Source organism: Polyergus mexicanus, unplaced genomic scaffold (genome assembly GCF_030449975.1).
Source record: "Polyergus mexicanus isolate NDT 795.1 unplaced genomic scaffold, iyPolMexi1.0 SCAF_13, whole genome shotgun sequence".
Classification (NCBI taxonomy): Eukaryota; Metazoa; Arthropoda; class Insecta; order Hymenoptera; family Formicidae; genus Polyergus; species Polyergus mexicanus.
In genome coordinates this window covers 6,184,955-6,208,780 of record NW_027223333.1, presented here as the reverse complement: position 1 = coordinate 6,208,780, position 23,826 = coordinate 6,184,955, and the positions used below count along the sequence as shown (strand labels likewise).

At 32.4% G+C, this 23,826-nt stretch overlaps 2 protein-coding genes across 5 annotated transcripts in view; both read right to left on the bottom strand.

Annotated features, from left to right (window-relative positions):
- Window positions 1–321: 321 nt before the first annotated feature.
- Plap (phospholipase A2 activator protein) lies at window positions 322–4,094 on the bottom strand. Of its 2 annotated transcripts, none has more exons than XM_070306139.1 (6): window positions 3,835–4,094; window positions 2,560–3,399; window positions 2,112–2,442; window positions 1,695–1,935; window positions 1,204–1,622; window positions 322–1,002 (listed from the first exon to the last, which is right to left on the bottom strand). In XM_070306139.1, the coding sequence occupies exons 1-6, from the start codon at window positions 3,969–3,971 to the stop codon at window positions 676–678; spliced, it is 2,295 nt and encodes a 764-aa protein (XP_070162240.1). In that variant the 5' UTR covers window positions 3,972–4,094; the 3' UTR covers window positions 322–675. The 2 variants fall into 2 exon arrangements, with proteins under 2 accessions (XP_070162240.1, XP_070162239.1); XM_070306138.1 differs by having other exon boundaries at window positions 327–1,002; window positions 2,530–3,399.
- A 2,110-nt stretch (window positions 4,095–6,204) lies between these two features.
- The window catches only part of Nep2 (Neprilysin 2), a 42,739-nt gene continuing 25,117 nt past the window's right edge, over window positions 6,205–23,826 (bottom strand). Inside the window, exons 2-10 of one of the 3 annotated variants that reach the window (XM_070305851.1) lie at window positions 16,492–16,637; window positions 13,502–13,636; window positions 12,644–12,889; window positions 12,211–12,422; window positions 11,899–12,075; window positions 11,177–11,671; window positions 10,509–10,800; window positions 9,776–10,026; window positions 6,205–8,947 (exon numbers count right to left, since the gene is read on the bottom strand). In XM_070305851.1, the coding sequence (XP_070161952.1) occupies window positions 8,609–8,947; window positions 9,776–10,026; window positions 10,509–10,800; window positions 11,177–11,671; window positions 11,899–12,075; window positions 12,211–12,422; window positions 12,644–12,889; window positions 13,502–13,636; window positions 16,492–16,637 (2,293 nt within the window). In that variant the 3' untranslated portion in view covers window positions 6,205–8,608. The remainder of the gene's footprint in view (window positions 8,948–9,775; window positions 10,027–10,508; window positions 10,801–11,176; window positions 11,672–11,898; window positions 12,076–12,210; window positions 12,423–12,643; window positions 12,890–13,501; window positions 13,637–16,491; window positions 16,638–23,826) is intronic. The other 2 variants (XM_070305853.1, XM_070305854.1) reach the window with 2 other exon arrangements.

The window sequence follows — 23,826 nt, the reverse complement described above, 5'->3', positions numbered from 1 at the left end:
AAGCAGTGGTATCAACGCAGAGTACTGAACAGTCAACATATACATTGAACCAATATCTATAAAAAGTGTTGTTTTATCAATTATAACAAATTAAAGATAAATAAATTGTTAATATATCATTTACAATTTTAATTGCATAAGTTTAGCCAATAAATTGCCTTAGTTTTTCTAAAAAGACGTTTAGAAATATATGTAGAGCAATCTTAAAAATCGCGTATAATATATATTTAAATACATTTTTATATTTTTTTTATATTTTATTTAAAGGAACATGAAATATAATTGTGTGTCTCGTGTTAATTATTATGAATCAGTAAACGTATCTTTTTCAAGTACATTCTGCAATTACATGGAAGGGCACAGTATATATTTAAATAATTAAATGTGTGTTAATCATATGAAAAAATGTATTTTTATTTTTTTTTTACTATATTTTATGGATTGAATAATCAAACTACAAAACATGCATATATGTGCACGAACTTTTACTTTTACTTCGCATTTTTAATTGCGTTTACCAAAGTTATATATTGGTGCATCTTAAATCTTTTTTTTATTTTGTAGTAATTATTTGCATTAATTATTATATAATCTTTTCAATTTCTTCTTCCGTTTAATAAAGCTTATTTTCGTAACAGTTGTATAAATAGCGTATTCCAACCATTCGTAAGCGCATTAAATAATCAAATCGATAATTTGTTTGGAACAGTTCACCAATTTGTTTGTCGTACTGATATCGGTCCCGCTTTCCGACAGAGTTCTAAGAACGTTCAAAGCAGTTTCTGATTGTCGCACAGCGCTAATTAGTTCGTTACGATCACTAGGATCTGGTGTAGCAGCTAATAGCGTTCCCAGTCCAACTAAAGCTCTGAATATTGCTTCAGGCTCATTCAAACGGGATAACACGGCAAATAATACATTTAGCGCTCTCGTTCTAGCAGGCATATCATTATACTTATTTAATGCTACGATCAGATTTAAGATGTACGTCGATATTGCGACCTAAAAAATATTTTGTTTACAGCTCTTACGCTATTTGCATCTTATATCGTAAGAGATTAGTTTGTATGAAAGAGCAATGAATTACATTTACGATTATTTGAATAATTATCAATTTAGACTTTCAATCATGCAATTTAGACTTTTATAAGTGTTTTTTTTTGTTTTTGATCATTATTTTAATACTTGTTTAACATGACGTACTTGATTATTTTTATTTCCAAAAGATTGCAGATCCAGCAGAGACTTCAATATTTCATCCCGATGATCGAGACAAAGTTTCTCTCCCTTTTCGTGTTGAAACATATTGGCTATTAGTCGGAAGGTGAGCATTTGATTCGACGGAGTTGCATCAGGTTTGATATGCCTTTCTATGACTGGCAACAGTTCCTCTGTACACAATTGATCGTTTATTTCCTTGTGAAGCACAGCGAGTCTCGCTATATCTAGCGCTGGGAACACTGTATCGTTTGGCCAATCTAGAAGATTCTTTAGTGCACTGATAGCGCTGGCCTTAACTTCTTCGGACACTTGACCGCCTACGAGTTTTCCTATCGCGTCTAGTTTCTCCTCTGGTATTTTATACATACTTTCTTGTTTAACGTTTAATTCATTTAATTTTTCTACAATACAAACACAGAATGAGATACAATTGTATATTCTATGTTATGTCTAATTATCTTAAACTTAATTACCGAAAATGGCAGACATATTTGCTTGTTCTAACTTTAAATACCTCAAGTGAGGTATATAGGAAGGTGATGCAGACGTGTTGGAAGAACTAAACATCGAAGATTGCACAGTAACATCGGACGTACTGGACGATGTTCCTGATTCAGGAACATATCTGTTTCCTCCTGTAAAAGGATCTACATATTGAGATCCAGTAGACAAAATTGGAGCTGGCTCAGAATTCTTTACTATAAAATTTGCAACCTGAAGCGAAGTATACAAATAATTTCACCTCGCACTTTCTATTCAGATTTATGATTTTCCAATCATCTTTTAAATAAAGCAATAACAAGAGACACGCCAAAAGAGATTACATTTATCATTCATTGTATAAACAATATTGTATAATAAATAAAAATAGTACTCTCCAAGATACATACCTGATCTAAAAATAATTGACTGAGATTATTGTCATGAAGGAACTTTTGTGCAACATGCCAGGGATCTTCACCTTTGTTATATGGAAGTTTCAAAGGTGGCACGCCGTCTTGTATATCAACCGAAAAAACATAATCATATTCTATGCCATTATAGAGTTGCTTTCCGGATGTAGCCGCGGTACTGCCGGATGCTCCCATCACATCGCCAATCTTTATCCACCGTTGTTCACTTTGCGACCAACTATACGCTCTAACCGCATCCCCTTCATTTACAATCTTTGTTTGACCATCTCGTTGGCCAGGTTGTAGAAGAACTTTTGAGTCTGGTAAACTATTCACAAAATTAAAATTAATGTAACAACGTACGAGTAGAAAGATTCTTACTTTATCTTTAAAAAAAAAAAAAAAAAACACTAACTCTTTTATGTTAATATCTCCGATTACTTGCTCTGCATTCAGAGTGGTATTTGCCACTTCCTTCTCAAACGCTTGCAATGTCTCCGAATTCGCGTATCGTTCGGGATCGGACGAGAATATCCTAACGGCACCGTCGGAACTTCCGGCGACTATGTCACCATTTGAAAACAATTCAATACACCATATCGATTGCGTCGGCAGAACAATGGTTTGATTCAATTCTGCGTTGTACCATACTCTGATAGTTCTGTCTTCTCCAGACGAATAAACATATGTGCCATTCGGAATGGCTGCTATGCTATAGATATAATTCTCGTGCCCGCAATAAGTGCCTAAACAGGTTCCAAGTTTTGCGTTCCAGTGCCTTATAGTAGCATCATTGGCGCAAGTTAGGAATTCGTCCTCTTTTATATCAACTATGTCACGAATGCAGTCTGCGTGTCCTGTTAATTTATGTTGTATCGAACCATCTCTTGCCCACACTATTACCAATTTATCGGCCGATCCAGTCACTATATTGCCACTCGACAAATCTGCCACGCACCATACCGCGGCGGTATGACCTGTGAGATTCAATTGCGGTTTATTTAAATCTCCTATATCCCATAACTTAGCAGTGAGATCCCAAGAACTTGAAAGAAACGTATTGTCCTTCTTCCCAGTCCTTAAATTACACACAGTATTCTGATGTGCCATTAATGTATGCACAGGTATTGTTTGATCTGCCATATAGACACATATGGTACTGTCATTACTGCCAGTAATGATATAACCTTTGGGATTCCTTTCTGACGGATTTATAACGCAAACTGAACTGACAAAATTAGAGTGACCCGTCAATATTGCGCTCTGTTCATATTCATTATCCTTCCTGTAAAATTCTGATGTTATATATTTAATATAGTATTTAGATATATTTGCAATAGTTCTATTATCTGACCAATAATCTACACACAGTTCAAATATATTGATAAAAAATAATTTCCAATATCAGTTGCGAATCACGCTCTACGAGAGTGATATGCATTACATCTTATCGACAAGTATAAAACTGATTTTGTTTAAAGCCAACTTTTATTATAAAATAATTACAGACTCAAAATAAATCTAAATAACTTCCATTTCGAAAGAAAATTAGCAATATTTAGATGTAACCTTGCATATGCAGAGAAGAAAACGTATCTCTCTCGTAGCTACGTGATGACATTAAGAAAATTGAAGCCAATAGATTGAGAAACTCTCAACAACGTTACGAATTCTCGTATATGAGGGAGACTCTACACGAGCTTACTCCGAGAATACCAACCCGGTCGGTTTCCATACGCGCGCGGTCTTGTCCCGGGAAACCGAGACGACGGTACCGTCGGCGAAGGTCGCCACCGCTCTTACATCCCCGGTATGACCTAGCAGCACGCTGCTCAATTTGTACGACTGCTTGTCCATGCTGGCACAATACAGTCTCCCCGTTTCGCTCTCGGGCGAAGCCAAAACACGTTAATTTTGCGCAACTACACGTCCGTATACGCCCCGCATAAATATCGCTTCACGCGCGCTCTGTTGCGCCATGATGACAGATGCAATCCGAGCCGCGCGCGCATGCGTCACATTAATATATTGGGTCTGTTCTTTATAAGCTGAACTGGCTGCACTAGTTCAGAGCTTATCTTTCTTTTTCTAATGTGAAGAGAAAAAGATGAACTCTGAATAAGTGCAGCCAATTCAACTATAAAGAACAGATCTCGTATATTAGAACAATACGTGATTCGAATCACCGCTAAAAGCAGGGTTCGAATCTCCATTAAGCCCATATCAGACTACGCATTGAAAATGAAAGATTGGAATTTGACTAATTAGAACAAAAAGGATTAGATTAAAATTTCTTTGTCTTGATTGGTCAAATTTGAATCTTGAATCTCAATCTTCAATGCGTAGTCTGATACGGGCTTAAGGAATTGGCATCCGTGAGGCTTCTCTCTGGTTACATATGATCGATACCGCGCATGCGCGGCCGTCATCTTTAGCGTTGCGTCTTGCGCCGTTTGAAACCGTCGTTCGCGTTTCTCTCCGCGATTTGTATCAAAAAGGCGTTACACTTATAAAAAGGTACGTACCCAGTGACACATTCAATAAAGTGTTATCGTGTAATATTGGTAATTTTAAGAATAATTGTATATCGATATGAGAGAGAAAATTTATTTACGAGTTTCCAATAATATCTCAATACGCGCGGAGCAAAGTTGTGCACATGCAGGCCGCGCATGCGCGGTTATCATCTTTAACATTGCGTCGTTTAAATGATTCTCCGTGTGTTTCACGCATTGCACATCTTATAAAATCACACATCTTATAAAACAAGGTATATTCTCAATAAGATATCTCGTCGTCGGTAATATTATATCGATAATACTAAAACTATATATTTAATCTGTCACTAAAGGTATTATTATAATGAATTCTGCTCTTTTTACAGGTTTCGTGGCAATTCATAGATTAACGCAAAGTTGTCGCCGAGTTTTTTTATTACCCGTTTAAAAATCCGTTTACGACGTGTAAAGCGATAATCGGAGTATCGAATATAGTTTCGAAGGACGATGCAACAATAAATGCGATGGTGAGCAATTTTTTAAAGACAGTATATATATATATTTAGTATTATATTTATAATATGTAGTAGACGTTAATAATGCCTTTCACTTTTCGAATCAATCGCATCGTGTTTACATTCGCGCATTTCATGATCGTCGGTTCTTAGATGAATTAGCAATTTAGTAACGAATAGTTAGACAAGTATCTGATCAATTAAGACTAAATATGAGGAATATAATATAATAATTATTTTTATCTTCTGTTTGTTCCGAACATTGCTAATTCTCTTCGAACCAACAGTCACGATGTGTAAATATATCTAGACACGATATGTCCGAACGAAAAATGTCGCATTTAAAAGTGAGGGTATTATTGGGCGCGTTCAGGAAACAACTGTTGAGCATCGTCTTGTCAACACTCGACGTTGATTTGTTGGTTCTAGAAGTAAGAACCAATCACGTTCGATTGCTACTCAACGGTTGTGTCTCCTGAACGCACCCATTAACGCCTTCTTCAATATAATCCGTTCTGTAAAAATTCGAACATCGGCGCGAAGTTGTCGCCGCGTCTGTTTACGTTTAAAAATATAAAAGCAGTGTCGAGAATTCAGTGATCGGTTAACTAGAAGCGTGCGACATTTTTGAGAATCTTCGCAATTATAGTGCAATTTATATCGTCGTAAGTTGGACATTAGCAGCAAGTAATCTTTGTTGAAAAGTACAAACTACGAAAGGATCGAATAATCGAAGTGTCGTAAATTATTGTCTCGTTGTTTAATATGCATCATGTAGACTCAGGCAGGACCATTGGAGATCGGATGGTTATTTCAATATATCAGTTAAGGTAAGTGATAGCGCGTTAAATGTTTGTTTATATTTTCATCTTTGCGTTGTGCGCGGACAAGTAAAAAATTGCTTGCGTAAAATTTCATTAACAGTATATTCCGGAAAAAATAATAATACGGATATTTTTTTGAAAAGTGCGTAAAATACAGTTTGATATTTACACAAAGTATTTTTGTATTAAACTTTTACATATATTCAACAAATATCTTATAAGATATATCTCATATTTCTTTTACTTAAACTTATTGTACTCGATGACTTAAATTAACCATCGTTATAAATATCTGAAATTTGGAAATACATCTAAGATAGACAGGATGTAACGCAAATAAAAATACTATATATGCAATGCATACGGATGCAAAAAGTAATATGCTGAAAAGCAATCGCGATTGAAAATTTCAACGATTGCAGTTACATATCTACGATTAATACTTATTTATAGGTTGCTCTAAGTACTTTGAAACGATAATTCTATGATTAATAGTTACTCAAATGTGTCTAAACAAACAGTAAAACTTTTCGCATTAAATTATCGAAATTTAATTACAACGCCGATACAACAAATATATATAATATATATAATATACAAATGTGGCTAGTAGAAAATCAGGAATATAATAGTAACAATATTTGTGTATTTAATAATTTAAAAATGACATTATATAAATTTTGTTATTTTGCACTGTAATGTAAAATATCTCTGCAAATTATATTTTAAGGATAAAAGAGAGAAGAAATTTGATCTTAATTTTTAATTATGTTTAATCTGTTTTGGAAAATTAATTTGTATAATAATAAAACTATAATAAAACTTATTTAAGAGGTCGAATAGCGCTAAAGCGCATTTAATCTCTTGAAGATTCCAATTTATTTCTGATAAAAAATTTTTTTCTACATTTTCTTGTTTAGGTAAAAGAAAGATACCAATTGATACAGATTTGAGACGACATATTTCTCAGTAATTAAATGCTGCTCCTTTATCCTAGAGCTAATATAGGCTTGAGCCGTTTATTTAATTTACTAATCATCACAAGTCTATAGTTTATAAATTTATATATCTATATTAATTTGGCTCTTTTAACCAATTTTTGAGGTTTAAAAGATTTTTAGCGAATGTATTTTTTAGCGAATTTTATAATTTAAATAGCAATAATAGCAAAGTATTTTTTTCATGATGTTACATCATTTTACATGTTTATTATTTGTGTTTTATTTGCATAATGTTTGTCATATTTTTATAATTTTTATAAACTATATCGATTTTGGAAATCAATTTTTCAGGCTTTAATTTCCATTTGTACCTAAAAAGAATTATTTGCTAAAAATTTTAAATAATATTTAAAAAATTATAAGAAATCTGAAAAGTTATTTTTAAGTTAGTAAATTTTTGTGAATATAAATTTTTATTTTAAACTTTCGGCTGAGAACTAGAGATCAAAAATAGTATGTCGGTGTCTTTTTTGGTGTCTTTCCTATATATATAAATGAGTGTTTCCTAAAAAAATGAATTTTTTGAAGGAAGAACAGAGCTCATTGGATATTTACTCACTGATAGGAGAAGTGTGATTTATATATTTAACTTAGTAAAATATTTCTTATAAATTCACGAGTGTATTAATTAAAAAATAATCCATTTTCTATAATTTTATTTGCTTTCTAATTTGACTAGCACATCTAATTTTTGCGAAAAATATCGTCAAAGATTTAAGAAATGATTGTTTTGGCACTCTTTCATCCGCAAAATCTCAGAGAAGAAATATTCGATGTGCTGTATTTGAATCTATATGAATATTTGAAGACTATAATGTAACTAGAACTTTAACATATCAGAAATCGTATTATTTCTAGGGAAAAAGCGCTCTTTTTCGCAAACGTACATTTACTAATTTGCAGTTTCTTTATAATTGTTATACTCGATAATACTACTAAATAATACTCAACGTAAAATAGTTATGAAAAATGATCTGTGTCCTATTAAAATTCTCATAAAAAATGTATAACAAATTTATCAAGAAATATTCTTAAATCTTTCCCAATATTGATTTTACGGATCATATTGTATATATGGTAATGTATACTATTATTATTCATTCTTGTCTTAACAGAATACTTAAAAATTTCATATAGGAAGCAAGACTTGAAAAAGTTTGCCAACGATAAAAAACGGATAAAAAACGTTTCCTTAATGGAGCTGCCAATATTTTTTTACGACATACAAACTATAAAAATTCTCAACAAAAAAATAAAAGAATGAGATATGTTTGACAATTTAGCTTAATGCTGTGCGAGTTACTCCATTATATGAAACAATTAAAAATTTTTGACATTAACGTTGTAACACAGAAATCTTATGCCTTATACATCAAAGACAGTTAGATGAATATAGCTTCATACAAGTAGAACTAATTAACTCTTAAATCCATCATTATATATTCCATTTTCTCTCTATTTACATACGCGTATCGTGACACGTATTTCTTACTTATTATAAAAATTGTTTACCAAAAACGATTTATAATATCTATGCTGCGCATTTAAAAACGCAGGTTGCATTATGGTCTCCATGGATTTTATCATGGAGAATGTCTTGTTAGATCTTTGCATGTTACAACGTAACCAATCATTTCTTGCCGACATCTGTGAGATCTACCATACGGCGCACTTCTTTTCGGGATTCATTTTAGAGCCGACCGGACAATTAAAGTCGCGCGAGAATTCCTCCATGTTTGACAATGGTCCCTGTACGCGGAACTCGCCGGGGCTGTGAAATCCCGTCGTGATACGCAGCTTCATCGCTTCCGGACGATATTTGCTGCACCAACTGTTAGCGGCACTTATCCAAAACATCTGTTCCGGGCTGTAAGGCAGACCTGGTAATCTTTGTTCCGGTTTGTTTCGTTTTACCCATTCCTTGTACGCGTAATATGCCTCTTTTATACCGCCGTTATCGGCAATGTTCTCACCTTGGGTATTTATTCCGTTTAACTGCAAAAGTATAAAATAGGTTTTGAAATGGGATTATATAATCAAGTTTTTTTTTTCTAGGCAATATTATAATATAAAATATTTTTATAATTGCATTTTAAATGTTAATTTAAATCGTAAATTTATTCTCGCGTATATATAAAAAATTATAGATACGTCTTTATCTCTTATTTATCATGTTTTATTTATAATGACGAATGGAATGAATAATTGATCAATCGTACTGATAATTAAATTGTGTAGAATTGCGACAAAAATATGACAGAGACACTATATTTTTTTATGACTCACTATATGCTTGTGTAGATAATTATTTTTTTTAATTCTGTGCATATAGAAAAAGTTACTTTATATGAGTATTAAATATTTTACTCGAAAATGATTCCGATGAAAAAGTTCATTGATCACCGTCGCTTTTACCGCACATAAATTTTCTATTAGCAACATTTACACGGTGTATTGCGACATGCAATGAATAAAAATTAACTCGAATTGTAATTATTCTTGCGGTGATAGCATTTGTTTATATAGCAAGTGCGGCGGAAATAGCAGCCAATAAAATAATATAGGATGTTATGACAATTGCATCCAGTATCATCAGAGAATATTTCATTAAAGAAACAAAAACGACGTGCAAAAAAATTTATATAACACAAATATGAATCTCTCTTATATTTTATCCATATCACTTCGCGGATTATATTTCTGCATCAAAAATATAGAATACAGAATATATAGAAGTATACATAGAAAAAATATAGAATTTTAAAAGAAAAATATAATTAAGCATATAAATGTAGAAATGTGAACATGTAATATTCGCCTTACGTTCATTCCGACGTCTTTCACAGTATAATTTCCATACTGATAAATTATACATTCGGCTCTTTTAAGATAGTGTTCCTTTGTCTCCGGTTCCCACCAATCTACGAGATTACCTTCCTTATTGAACTGTCTGCCTTGATCGTCGAAGCCGTGGGTAATCTCATGGCCAATGACAAAGCCGATAGCGCCGTAGTTCATGTAACGCGGTCGATCATTACTGAAGAATGTGCCTTGTAAGATACCTGCGGGGAATTCTAGGAAAAAAAATTGCGAGAAAATTATTTGACACTCGGCAATAAAATAATGATTGCAATATTAATTTGTACGTAATTTTATATACATTAAATTTTTCTACTAGGTTCTTAAATAAAAAGTATTTTTATATTTTAATTGAATAGTTTCATATAATGTTTTGCGTATAATGGAAATTTTTTATTTTTTATTCAAGAATATAAATATAAAATGTAATAAAAAAGATTGCATTTTTGGAAGTTTAAAAATTTTAAATTTGGTCTTATTGAAATGGGATTTTGAAAAAATTATTGGCATTGTGAATGACAAGATCAGAGGTAAATATACTTCTTCAATTATTGTTTAAATTAATTTCTTTTTTACTTTCGTTGTAAAAAATCTTTCCTAAATTTATACACATTATTATTAAAGAGATATACATATATTTAATATTTATTTATTGATATGAATTTGCGCGTAAAATTGCTTATATTTAAATACTTACGAATACTATTCTCGATTGATGAATAGAATGCATTAACAACAGCCGGCCTTCCATGAGTGATCCATTCTGTTTTGTTCACTGGCTTTCTCAATCTACCGAATGAAAAATTTGTTCCGAAGATAGTCAAGTTTAAAATGCTTCCTAAATAATCACTGGAATTTAATTCGAGTCCCTCGTAAAACTCGTCAAGCTTTCTATTATCCAGCAGCTCATCTGGATAAGCAATATGTGATGTCATGTCAGCTGCTTTTTCTAAGGCGTTTGCTCTGGTTTTCTCATCCATCCATTCCACCTAATAATGCGTGCAATTTTGTCAACAATTTACTAAAGGGATTAAAATTACAAAGTCAAAATATTTCTGACGAATTGTTTCTTTTTTCTTAAATAGTAAAAAATATATAAATAAAAATAGTTCTTCTCTATATTTTAATTCGTTGATAAATAGAAGCGTGCCAAGATTCTTGTGTGTGTGTGTGTGTGTGTGTGTGTGTGTGTGTGTTTCCGCAATTTTAATTTATAGATAAAAGAAAATTAAAAGAGAGACTTTTTCATTTTCCAGATTTCAATTTCTAGATAAATAGAGGTCAAGAAAGTATCAATCCCAAGATTTTAATCTCCCGCGTTGCGATATCGCAAAAATTGAATTTTTCGCTTTTTTATTTTCTCACCTTCTTCAAGATCTTCGTGAATTCCTCTCTAATATCGCCGACCATTTCGAGAGCGGTCTTTTTCGCATCCTCCTTAAAGTATTTTCTCACGTACATCGAACCGACGCTGATCGCCATACTACCAGAAACAATTTCCACGCACTCTTTCCATCTCGGTTCCCTCTCCGTCTTACCATTTAATTCTAGCGTATATTTCAGCTGCCTCTTTCGGATATCGTCCGTTAAATAGCTGACCGACGCGGCGGCCGCCCTCCAAAACACATAATTCGCCTGCACCCTCTTCGGTGTCTTGCTGATCAGTTGTTCAAAGTCTTTTAGATAACTGGGCACGTTCACGATAACTATTTCATCCCGATTTAGTTGCGCTTGCGGCGCGAGGATTGTATTGAAGTATTCCCACCATGGTATGCTAGGGTAAGCCGAAGACAGCTCGTTCACAGTCATGGGGTTGTAGAGAAGAGTTACATTGCGTCGCTTTTCATTAGGCAGCGAGATCTGCGTATAGTATATATTTAATCGATTAATATCGCAACATTAGTCTTAATTTACGTTTATACTCATTAGTACATAAAATAATTAATTCAGAAGATTTTGCATTTTCTCGAAGGATCTTTCATTTTATTCAAATAAAAGAATTACAATTTAAGAATTTACTCAATCTTATTTTATTTTTGTATCAAAAGGCTATATTTATAATTTTAAATTCTTGGAAGGTGACTTACATTCGCGAGTTTGATTTCAAATTCAAGTGACTCCTTCAATTCTTTGCGGGCTCGATCTGGATCAGCTCCAAGGATCACAGCAATATCCACCATGTACTTATAATATGCCTGAACGATTTTCTCGTCGAAACCTTTCGACAAATATTCGCGCGACAGACCAAGAGCTGCTTGATCAAGCTGAAAATAATTAATTTGCATTGATCACGGACTTGTTGCTACAAATTCTATATAGCTTGGAACAATTGTGGTCCTCGCATAGTTCCACGCGCTGTTCTAAGTCTCGCCTTTCGCTGTAAATTGTTACATGCTTACGTCGATCAGGCGCCTCGAGTTATTCTTCAAGTCGACACTGACGCCAAAATCGATGAAGTAGTCGACGGAATAGCCCAATTTGCGAAATTTGTAGACGGTATCCTTCCAAGTAAAGTCACCGTCATTCCAACGCTCGGCATCTAGAACTGGCCAGCCACCGAGTTTTCTGAGATTGTTCAACAATGGTTGCAAGCCTCGCTCCTCGATAGCGGCTGGAAGAACGAATAAATTAAAAAAAAAAAAAAAAAAGAGAGAGAGAGAGAGAGAGAAATAGAACTTTTTTTTTTACTTAATTAATAGCTATCGATAAATATTACAAAACTCGTAATTTTACTATCGCTTATTTTTGAAAATACGCGAGTTTGAATTTTATTAGACAAGTGCATTATAAGTCTAGTGATTTATGCAAAAAAGTCATATCGCGACTGCTTACTTTGATTCATGCAAGCCTTGTAGAAGTCTTTGGCAAGTCTAAATGGTCTGGGTTCGTTTGGAGGACTCTTCTCCTCGATACTAGTCCGTAGTTGTTCCAAGAGGGTATCGACGATGACGGAGAACGCATTTACGCTGGTTTTGTCATCGGGAATGATGTTAGAATCGAGAAAGCCGCCGCAGGCGAACTTGTAAAAGTCATCGCACGGCTCCATGTTGCGATCCATATTTTTCAGTATATGTGAGGCTACGGTATGCGTAAATTAATACGATTCAATATTACTAGGTAAAGATTTTTAGCCTTCGTGTGACGAGATTGATTTATCTTAATATATCCAAATGTGTCCAAAGTTTATGTTTCATTGGAATATTTTTGAGCAATAAATAATTTATAGAGTGAAAAATAATTTTCGTATTTGTCGGCAAAACTTTTAATTATTAGATGAAATAAACAATTATCAAAGAGAAAAATATAAAAATTATCGAATATTTTCTTAAATACGTAACATCTCTCTTATAACGTAGATTCAAAGAATATAATATTTCAATGTTGATTATATGATTTGTTTCTTTTTATAAACATTTTTAAATTTTATTCGAATAAAATTATAAAATCTTTGTTGAGAGAAAAATATAAAACATTTACTATAAATCTTTCATTTTTATTTTTATTTTATTTTTATTAAAATTAATTAATGTATCAAACAGACAGTTTAAATATACGTTAATATATCTTTTAAACAAGGTGTACTAGAATCTATAATATCATATGATTATACCATAATTTTATGATTCTAATCTATAAATATTTAGATCGAAATAAACAGAGAAAATTTAAATTCCGCTATATTTCACTAACCTGTGGTAACGCATCCAGGTGTTAAGCATATATCGTCGCATTCCGGACTTTTCTGTATGACATGGATGCTGCTCGACGTTTCCGAGCCGCTTAACGCTTCGGCTGTGGATGGTAGCATCTCTGTATTAACAGGATCTGTTCTCGTGCGGATGCGGATACGGTTGCAGGTGCGAAAAAAATGCGTAATAGCAACAAATTAATGGATGGGTGAAGCATCGAGTTACATACAATAAGCCGCCATACAACTTAAATTATATACAGAGCAAAATTTAATATCTCTCTTCTCGCAAGCGATTAATATGAATTGCTGTGCATTTATGTGTGCTTGGGTTATCAGTTTTATTGTCTGTCAAAAATGTGGAGTTTTCCGGAAAATAGCACAATGTATTAAAAAAAAAAAGGGATATACTTTTTCTATATTGATAGAATTCGATCGACTACGTTTATTAAAATTTTACATAAATAATAAGCAATTACATAACAAAGTAAAATATAATTTATTACGAAATATAATTTATTGTGCGAGAATTCTCTCAAAAAAATTTGAAAGAATATTTTTACAAAACAGTATATGTATTGTATATATTTCTTTATTTTTGTAAATCAGGAGCACGGATTATATAACAAATAATCTATTTGATCTTTTTTTAATTTTTCTTTAAAACGTTTATAAACAAAATATCAATTTATAAACATTAGTTTGTAAAATTTGTTTTTTTTAATTAATATTAAATATTTATAGACAGCAGAAATCCTATTTTTATATCGCGATTTTCTTTTGATTCGAACGCGTTCGTGTAAACATCACACACTGCTTCACCTGTTATTATTCCTCTGATTGTGTATGTAATCGCTAAGTGTTCACGTAAAGGCAATATTTCAACGTCAAACTATCATGTACGCTGAGTTTCGTATCCCGTCGATTTTTTAAAATACATAGTGTAAACACGTGCGGCGGATGAGTAACCCTTAAAACAATGTTTGCCCCAATAGAAATATCAAAATTCATCAGAGCCGTCTTTTCGTTGACGTCACTTCCAATTATATGTCATGAGCATTGTCGCTTTTTTTTTTAAGAAATGTAATTTTCTCTCGAACTTTTCTAAGACGCGTTTCGTCTTTCCGATGAAAATCTTGCATTGAAAACATTATCGCAAATCTTGCGAAATTAACTTTCTCTTTTTAATTTATATATCTGACTGTTTCTTGCCGTTAATAATGGCAAGATAAAATATAGATATTGATAAACAAATAACAACAATTTTTATAACTTTGCGATATATATATATATATATATATATATATATATATATATATACCTTTTTCCTTCGTTTAATGAGCTGACAAAGCACATTTGATAGTAAGACGCATGTAAAAGACGCCGATCTATAAATACAATTTACGACAACGATCCAATTCCGCGTACTTTATTTTCGCACAGTTAAAATTTTTTATAGCATATACCGTTACCAAACGGTTTCGATCGTAAACGTAACCGCCGCTTGTCGCATTGAGTCATTAAAAAAACACGTCCTACCTTTCTCTTTCTCTCTCTCTCTCTCTCTCTCTCTCTCTCTCTCTCTCTCTCTCTCTTTCTCTCTTTTGGATATCGAAGAAAAATGTGTACAGATGAACGTTCATATCGGCAAATGATCTCGACGATACGTCTAACAGTAATTAAACCAATGATTAAGAGCACGTATGATTTAAGTACCATTAAAATTTTCATTAACATCTTCCTGAACACACCAAAATAAGTTCAGCCTCTTTAACTGTTTTATTATACAATACATATACGTTTCGCGCTCTCTTCTCCCGCATAATAATAACATTTTTAGATCAAAAATAAACAATCCGTCATTTGTCAAAAATAAGATAATATAGAATTAAAATTCTAGCTGTTTAAATGCATTAAAAAAATTATATCGTTGGGAAATTTTTCTAAGATATCAGAATATTGTCATTCCTAAATCATTTAACGTGTGTCGTAAGATACATTTATTGCATGGAAGATTTATAAGATTCAGTATCTAATAATTTTTTATTGCGCCTCTACTGCCTCTAAGCATAAACCATTGCAGAAGTTTATCGTTGCCATGTCGCGGAGAATTATGACTTGCTCGCCACTAGTAATTTCATTCCAAGCCTTAATGATTAATATAATTGGACGATGTTAAGTAACGTCGCAACACGGGACCAACGTATCTGTTGGGATGCCAATGCATGATACTTCGTTGTTGCACGCGCAGGATCGGGTTTACAAATTACACGCGGCTTAGATTGAAAGAAATAAATTGAGATCTTCTTCGAAAAATTTTCGAACCTTATGAAAGTCTTATTATGTGAAAGAAGATGAGAAGTTATCATATTTTTTTGTTTTCTATCGAAAACACGAGGCTCATTTTTTTTTAAATCGAAGAAATGGTTGTATATTTTCGGAATAGACCTGATCCTGTACACATTTGTAGAAATGTCATACGATGACAGGCTTTCGTAATGCAAGATCCAATCTTCTCTTTGATATTGTATTAAGATTGTAGTCACACTTTAGAGATCAAGTCGCGAGAAACGAAACGCGTGTAAAATTATTTTATTTAATTTACGTTAAATAATTAGCACATTAGAAATATATTTCAATTTTTCATTTAAATCATTTGAATTTTTTGTATGTTCTACTTATTCTTTTTTTTTTTCAATATTTAATTTCATTAAAAATAATAAAGATATTTATGTTCGATTTCCGATGTTTCACTATTCCAAAGTGTACAACAAAACCAACATTTAGCGTTTATAATGCAATATTGGAATAAAAAATGTAGGCAATTTATTCAAAGCCATATATGTATGTGATGTTTTACTACAAATTTCGAAAGGAGACGGTTATATATATATGAGTTTTACTTCTACGCTTCTCGAATAACATTGCACTTGTAACATGCATGCACCAGGCGGTTCGTGTTGTGGGTCGTTGTAAAAGTGAATGCTCTTACCAGGTCTGGATGTAGTATTGCACGTCGTGTTGGACGCCAAAATTCCGAGCGCCACAGCCAAAGCGACACATAAGAGGAATCCGGAAACGGCTATCACCGTTAACCCGCGTTCCAAACCGGACCGTCTCTTCCACCATGTCGGATTTCTGCGAGATAATAAAGTAAAATGAAAAATACGCGTAATCAAAAATTGAATTATACAAAAATCGTACGCGATTATAAAGATGTTTTAAAAATATTTCTGCAGATGTTACGCGTTCAGTTCTATTTAATTATTTATTTTTTTATTTATCGATACAATAATCTTATATTTTTCTCTATAATATTGTTTTTTGCATTTATAAAAATTATAAATTTTTTTATAGTATTAGCATTCGTGATTGCGCTTCGTGTAAGGCTAAAGAGAGAAAGGATCTATTTCTCGTATTCCATAAACTCAACGAACATAGTCTCCAAGTTAACGATTATATAATTATCTGCACATTATCGCAGTTGCATACGAAAGAGAGAGGTTCTCTTGTGACTTGATTACTTATTTAAATAACGTTTACGAGCTGTCTTCTTCTGTCATAATGGTAGAATTCTCTGTTGTAATCTTTCTAGTAATTACAGTAATAATGCCCAAAGGATATTTCTCTTAGTTTGATTTTATACGAAACGATATTGATGATTTTTGTACGTACATATTCTCTGTATAAATAATATAGTACTGTATCAAATGCGTTACTGCATACGATATCTTTATTACACTAGAACACAGGCGCGCGCTTTTATTTACGGGCATTTACCAATTTTTTTAACTTTTCTTTCCTAACTTTAACTTTTTCTTTCACAAATTGTCAAACTGTCAAAATTCGCATGATTTGACAGTTGAAAATAACACGAATGAAGCAAGTCGCGGCGCACAAGCGAGACAACCAATATACAAACTATCCTCTCCGCAAAATATAAATGGTAGGCTATAAACACCAGCAATTTTTTTTGTCATTGGATAATTACAAGTATTCTGTGCGCGGAGTATCACGGTAATGTATACGTATGTATGCATGTAAACATATTCGTTACTTTTCTAATCTTTGATTTCGATCTCTTCGCGTTATTAACATAGCACGAGCGAAATATCGTATAGTAAAACGTTACTCGGGTCGCCGTTCATGGCACGTGTAACCATTAGGGACATCGGAATTTGTACGAATCGCTTTTCTTCATGAGGCGTGCAAGCAATTCGCGCGGCGAGCTAAAGGCGAATCGCGATCCGAGATTTTTATCTCCGTACGAAGCCGCGCGCCATTTCTGCGTTTTGTTTTTACGATCATCTCGCACGAGAAAGATTGCGGGGAGCATTAAATTCCTCACATAATCGCTCAACGAGACTTTATCGAGAGATGATGGGAAATACAGACGCTGGAATCGAGCGTGCGCAAAACTTTTTTGCGATGTTTTATTAAGTTTATTCCAGTTATTTTTGTTTCTCATTAAGATACTATGGTAAAGCATCCTTTAGCAATCTTGAGATAAAATAATTTTCATAATAGTAGTGAATATGCGGAAATTTTTTAAGTTTCCGATATCCCGAGTCGAAATTTTGCTCCTATTTTCAATTTATATTTTTTACCTTTATAGATCCTGGAGGATTTTAATCAGTTCTATTTATATAGGAATCGCATATTAAGCTTCTATTTTTTATCTCAGATAGGCATTAAACAGTTTTCCATTTAGAAGATTAAAAAAAGAACTTTCGGCAAAATAGTGTGATCTGACTGCTTAAAGTATTAAAATAGATGTTAGATTAAACATTGAAGTCTAAAAGGAAGAAAATTTCGACTCGATGATAATGTTAATTTTACTCTTCTGTTTTTCCTTATATCGTAATAGTTAACAGGATAGATCGCGCGATGTATACTTCGCCGATGATGTAATAAAAATTAATTAGAATCGATTTGCGCTTTTGATCACTAAAAGCCGTGTAATTTATCATTCTTATTTTTCCATCACACGGTGCGAAACGATGATTCACCGTGTTACTTTGTCGCGGCTTTGCTAATTTCATCGCGGTCTTAATTCTTTCCTAGTTCATAATTGAAATCGAGATCGTAGAGAAAAATCGTCAATTTATAAGAGGAGGAATAGTTATCAAATGCATTTATACAAGAAGTAATCGATATGTAATGGATAGTACAGTTATCGGCTTTGTATCGCATCGTCTTTATTTCGCAAGACAAATGTGTGATGATCGAGCGATGAGTCTTCTCCCCGCGCATGCACAAATGCATCAAATGCATCAAAGGTACTTTGATTAATAGTGAAACACATAATAGAGCTCGTGGCGCACGTAATGCAACGACGAGTGTATTGACCTCATTGAGACGCGGCGACATCACACACTTACGCCGAGGGATCTTCCATCGCGTAATGTGTAATATCGAAGTCAATGCCACGCGTTTGCATATGACGTGTAACCTTGACCCCGACAGCACAGATTTCGACATTACATATATCGCGATATATTTATGCGATGATAAGAGACAAATTGAAACTTCGATGCATCAAGTTGGTGTAATCATTTTCGCACATATATACATATATAATCTTATAGCAATATGTAATATCTACAGATATATTTTTATTTTAAACTTTTAGCTAGGAACCCTTAAACAAGATACTGTATCAGTTTTGATATCTTTTCTTTAGTGTTTTTTTTTTTTTTTTTTTTTCTAACAAATTCAATTCAAACGAAAAAAATTGAATAGTCGCGGATAATTTCTTCGTTATCGTGCTTTACGGTTCGATCGTTTTATTACATATTCATGTCAGTGCTTGGAAATAATTACGCGTCAAAGTATTAACGATATAGCGAGAGGCCGTGGAAAACGGATAGGATATGATTATCCTCCGATTTTGCGGTATTTACCTCCTGGGTATCGGCGAGAGATTGCGGTATATATTCCATATTTGTCGCATCGCTAACCAAGTAATCAAGCTGCATCATCGGAACGCGATGGATTGATCGATGATATGCGAAATTGACGTACACTAAAGATTATATCTGTATTTTGATCGAGCAAAACCCTGATAAAACATTGTAGTTTATCTCGCAGCAAGTTTAACGGATTTATGATATATATATATATATATCAACGTAATTTATTTAATCGTAGTTGTTGATAAAAAAGCGCAGTACAAATATTTAATACTTTTCATCGATATTGTATTTGGTCCGAATTAGGATTAGTATATATTTTTCGATTAATATAGTATATATCAAAAATCGTTTCATGATATTCCAAAAAATCACTTCGCACTACAACTTCTCCTTAAATTAAAAAATAAAAAAAATAAAAAATATGTTTTACAGAACGCGATGAGTTCCGCTTTCGAAGATCTTGCGAGATAAAAGTGATAATCAACAGCTAAAATGTGTAAGCCATTATGATATAAGGTATAATTATTTCCCTAGACACGTGCGAGCACGCGCGTTTTTGCAAACGACATCACCTGACGAAATAAACGAACGTGCGAATAAGCGGATTTTTTAGCGACCTCGTGATAAATTTTCACGTTGCGATCATTAGCTTGTGCGTAATCTCTATACAAAGTACCGTTAATTCTTTGAATTATATAAAATTTCATATTATTTATTTGTTCAAAATTATATAAAATTTTATATTATATATTTGCTCCCAATTGGATAAAATTTCATATTATATATTTCCTATAAGATATTCTGTTCCTCAATTTCATATGAAAGGAAAGAAAATAGTATCCTTTTTCAGTAAAGAAATCTATTTATAATTTCAAAATAAAATTTTTCCTAATAAGTCTGTTACAAGTCATGAAATTATTTTATCTATAGATATAATAACTATTTATTTTAATTATTTTCTCTTAATCTATCGATATAAGAGATATGTTGACTGTATATAATGTTTTTTTTTTATATTTTCCAAAAAGTACATAAAGATTCTTTTTTTTTTCAAGCGAGATATTCTCTTCCTGAAGCGACTGATTCCATTGTGTTTGCATAATTGGCAATCGAGCTCCCAGTTTTTCGTCCTTGGGAAAATCGATTCACGTGATACGGGTATATGTATATCGAGAACACGCTGTCCTCATGGATATGTTCGCCGATGCACAGACTGCACAGTGTGTTTCGACAGAGTAACGCGACCGCGAAACTGTGTCGCGTTGAAGTCCGATAGAAAGGCAAGGCGCGAGCTGCATCATAATGAAGAGACGCATGAGCGAGCAGAGCGGCATCGCCTTCACGTGCCGTGACTTGGCGCCTCTTAATCGTGATGCTTCCTGACCCTCTTCCTTGTATACGTATAGGGTACATCGTGTATATTATACATTGTTGTTTTATTAAAAATCAACATCAAAATATGTAGAAATAGAAGTGAATAATAAGCAATATTAAGGTATGAAATGGTTATTGTATATTTATTTCTCTAATCGTATAAATTATCCTTTTTTCTTTTAGAAATGAGGACATGATAGCTAGATATCACTCCGATATTGGCTAATGGTAGGATTGACTAGGATTAACGGTCGACACCTTTTTAATAATAATCGCTGTAATTTTCTTAGATGACTTCTAATTTTCTCTTCAGGAGAAATTCTATAGAGCGTTAGATCTATTTTATTTATTGTGTTAGCAGAAAAAGGAAAAAAAAATACATGTTTAAAATGTTGTTAATACGTTATTGTAGGCCGATATTATTTTTATCGACGAGCTATTATTACTTAAAATATTGATTATATTCAGAGATTGTTGTTCCTCTTAAATAGATTTTTTTCGCAATCTCTTTCAGTGTTTTAAACCCCGTGCGATTGTTTATTTCATTATCCGGACAAACATATTTTCGACATTCGCGGCCTTGTTATTTTTACGACTCGTTTTAAATTAGTCGTAATTATGCAGTTCGTTCATCTTTCCACACGTGTGTTTCATATCTTGGCTCCGTTCACACTCGCGACATCGCACAATTCCTCGTGGGTAGCTCTGATGATAGTAAATTTTCCAATTCTCGTAAATTACACGATAGCATACTGGACTCGATGATGTATTATAATGCATGCGATAACAAATCGCCAGAGTTGTTCATTAGATATATATATATATAGGAACGTAACTCGTTTCTTATGCGCAGTAGAAAACATAATACGTTATAAATCTTTTGATAAGACCAACTGCTATATATGTAATTATTTATTATTTCAAGTTATGTATATTTTAAATTATAATATATATATAACGATGCGAATTCGTGAATAATTTAATATTTAATGTTGCTCATTAAGAAGTTTTTCAAATATAAAATAAAAATACATAAATATAAATAATGAAATAATTAAAAAATTATAAGAAAACAGAGTCATACAAATGAAGAAATTACGCATATTTAGAAAATATTTTTATATGGATCTATATATAAATACTTAAAAACAAACTTCTCTATATTATTGTACACTTTTTCAGAATAAGAAAAAATACGTATCAAATGCAATTATATAAGCAATTATGAAGAAAAATATAATATAAGCAGTTGAACAAACTTCCACACTTAAAGTATCGATATATTATTTTCGACGAAAAAATGTCGGAAAAATGAGAAATGAAATTGGTGGAGCGAAAAATTAAATATCTTTCCGCGTGTACGCGTACGATCTGTGCAAAAACTTTTAACGGGATAGTAGGTGAGGTGTTCTTTTGACAAGCGAGGAGTGTACGTCGTTTGAACTTTCGCATGTTTTCGATATTCCCGTTGTACGACAACGAGGTCGACCAGAGGCCACTTTGAGTGGGTATGGGACAACGATGACGATAACTATGACAATGTAACTGTAAATTTTCACTTCGGAGAAGATCACGCGAGAAGATTTAAGTCGAGTTGCGAGCTTTTTATTCGTAATTTTGTACCCAATCATCAAATTATAACAATTGACGTGCAGATTAGAACATAACTCTTCCGTCTTTCAGCCGACCTTTGCAAATCCGCGACTTGCGTAAAATTGCAAACTGAAAGAGGAAAGTTCGCTTTCAGTTAATTCCGATTTCTCTTGCATATGTCATAGATGATCCTCCGGATACGTCTAGAGATAATGTTCTAATTATATAGATATAATTATTAATTATTAATCTATGAGAAAGAAACTTTTCCCTTCGCAACTAAACTTTTAATAAAACAATTCCATGATATTGTGAACAAATTCGAACACTATATATATATGTAAATAAATTACTAATTTAGCATCTACATTATATAGATAAGAAAAGTTTATAAAATTTATAAATATATCATATGAGAAATAGATATGTGGGATATCGATTATTTTGTGAATCATTATGTAATTATGTAATTCTGCTATTTATAATTTTGCATTACGCGCAAAAATAACTCTCGATTCTTAGATAAATCTCGATAATTTGGAAAGAATTATATTTCATTAAATTTTTAATATTTTTTACAAGATAATTTTTTACATAAAAAATACATCTGTACTTAAAATAATAAACTATCAATAAGTGAAATTTCAAAATATTTGCTATAATTTTAAATACTCAAAGTTCTAATGTATACGACTATTCATAATGTTCTTTCGTCGAGAGGACCCTAAGCTTTCTTCTTGAAATTTCATAGACATGTAAAAGGGTCAAAGAAACATAAATCTGTTCAGCTATCATTATGATATGGTTGTACTTTAAGAAAAGCAGATAAAACAAGGACTTATCTCAATCACATGGTTCCTTTTCTAATCTACTTCTCCATTTACTGTGTTTTGTGTAGATAATGCGTGTAATAAATAATAAAAACAACGATTTAATAGAACGAAATACCAATTTTAAAATTATTGCTTCGTGAGTTACTCATATTTCTCGTCTTTCTCATTCTGTTTAACTTTCTTACTATTATATAAAATGCTATCCTACTTTTACCATTTATGTCGCAATTTGTATGAGGTCAGGTATTTATATTCGATTAATAGCCGCACTTGATAAAACACGTTGCCCAATACGCGAAAAATCAGTTACAATATATTTTGTTATTAAATATGTAATCATTTAAAAATATGATTTAATGTATGTTAATTTAACTTTTAATAATATTTTTTCCCTTAAATTTGTTTGACAAATAAATTTAATATTTTATAGCGTTAATATTTCAAAGATCGTTGTTGTCGAAGAAATTCATTGTTAATTATTTCATAATTTCAATAAAATTGATCATCGCAAGTTTATCAAGCAGCATAAAAAACATTGTTTTATATTTGTATATATTTAAATAAAATGCAAGTACATTTCCTGTTGAACAAGAAATCCTTTAAATAAAAATT

What these genes read in the sequence shown, in the direction of transcription:
- Plap (XM_070306138.1), bottom strand. Translation starts at nt 3,971, where the DNA reads ATGGACAAGCAGTCGTACAAATTGAGCAGCGTGCTGCTAGGTCATACC. An exon ending in GTCAATTATTTTTAGATCAG is followed by an intron (nt 1,936 to 2,111) that starts GTATGTATCTTG and finishes ACTTCGCTTCAG; the next exon opens with GTTGCAAATTTTATAGTAAA. An exon ending in TTGGAAATAAAAATAATCAA is followed by an intron (nt 1,003 to 1,203) that starts GTACGTCATGTT and finishes AATATTTTTTAG; the next exon opens with GTCGCAATATCGACGTACAT.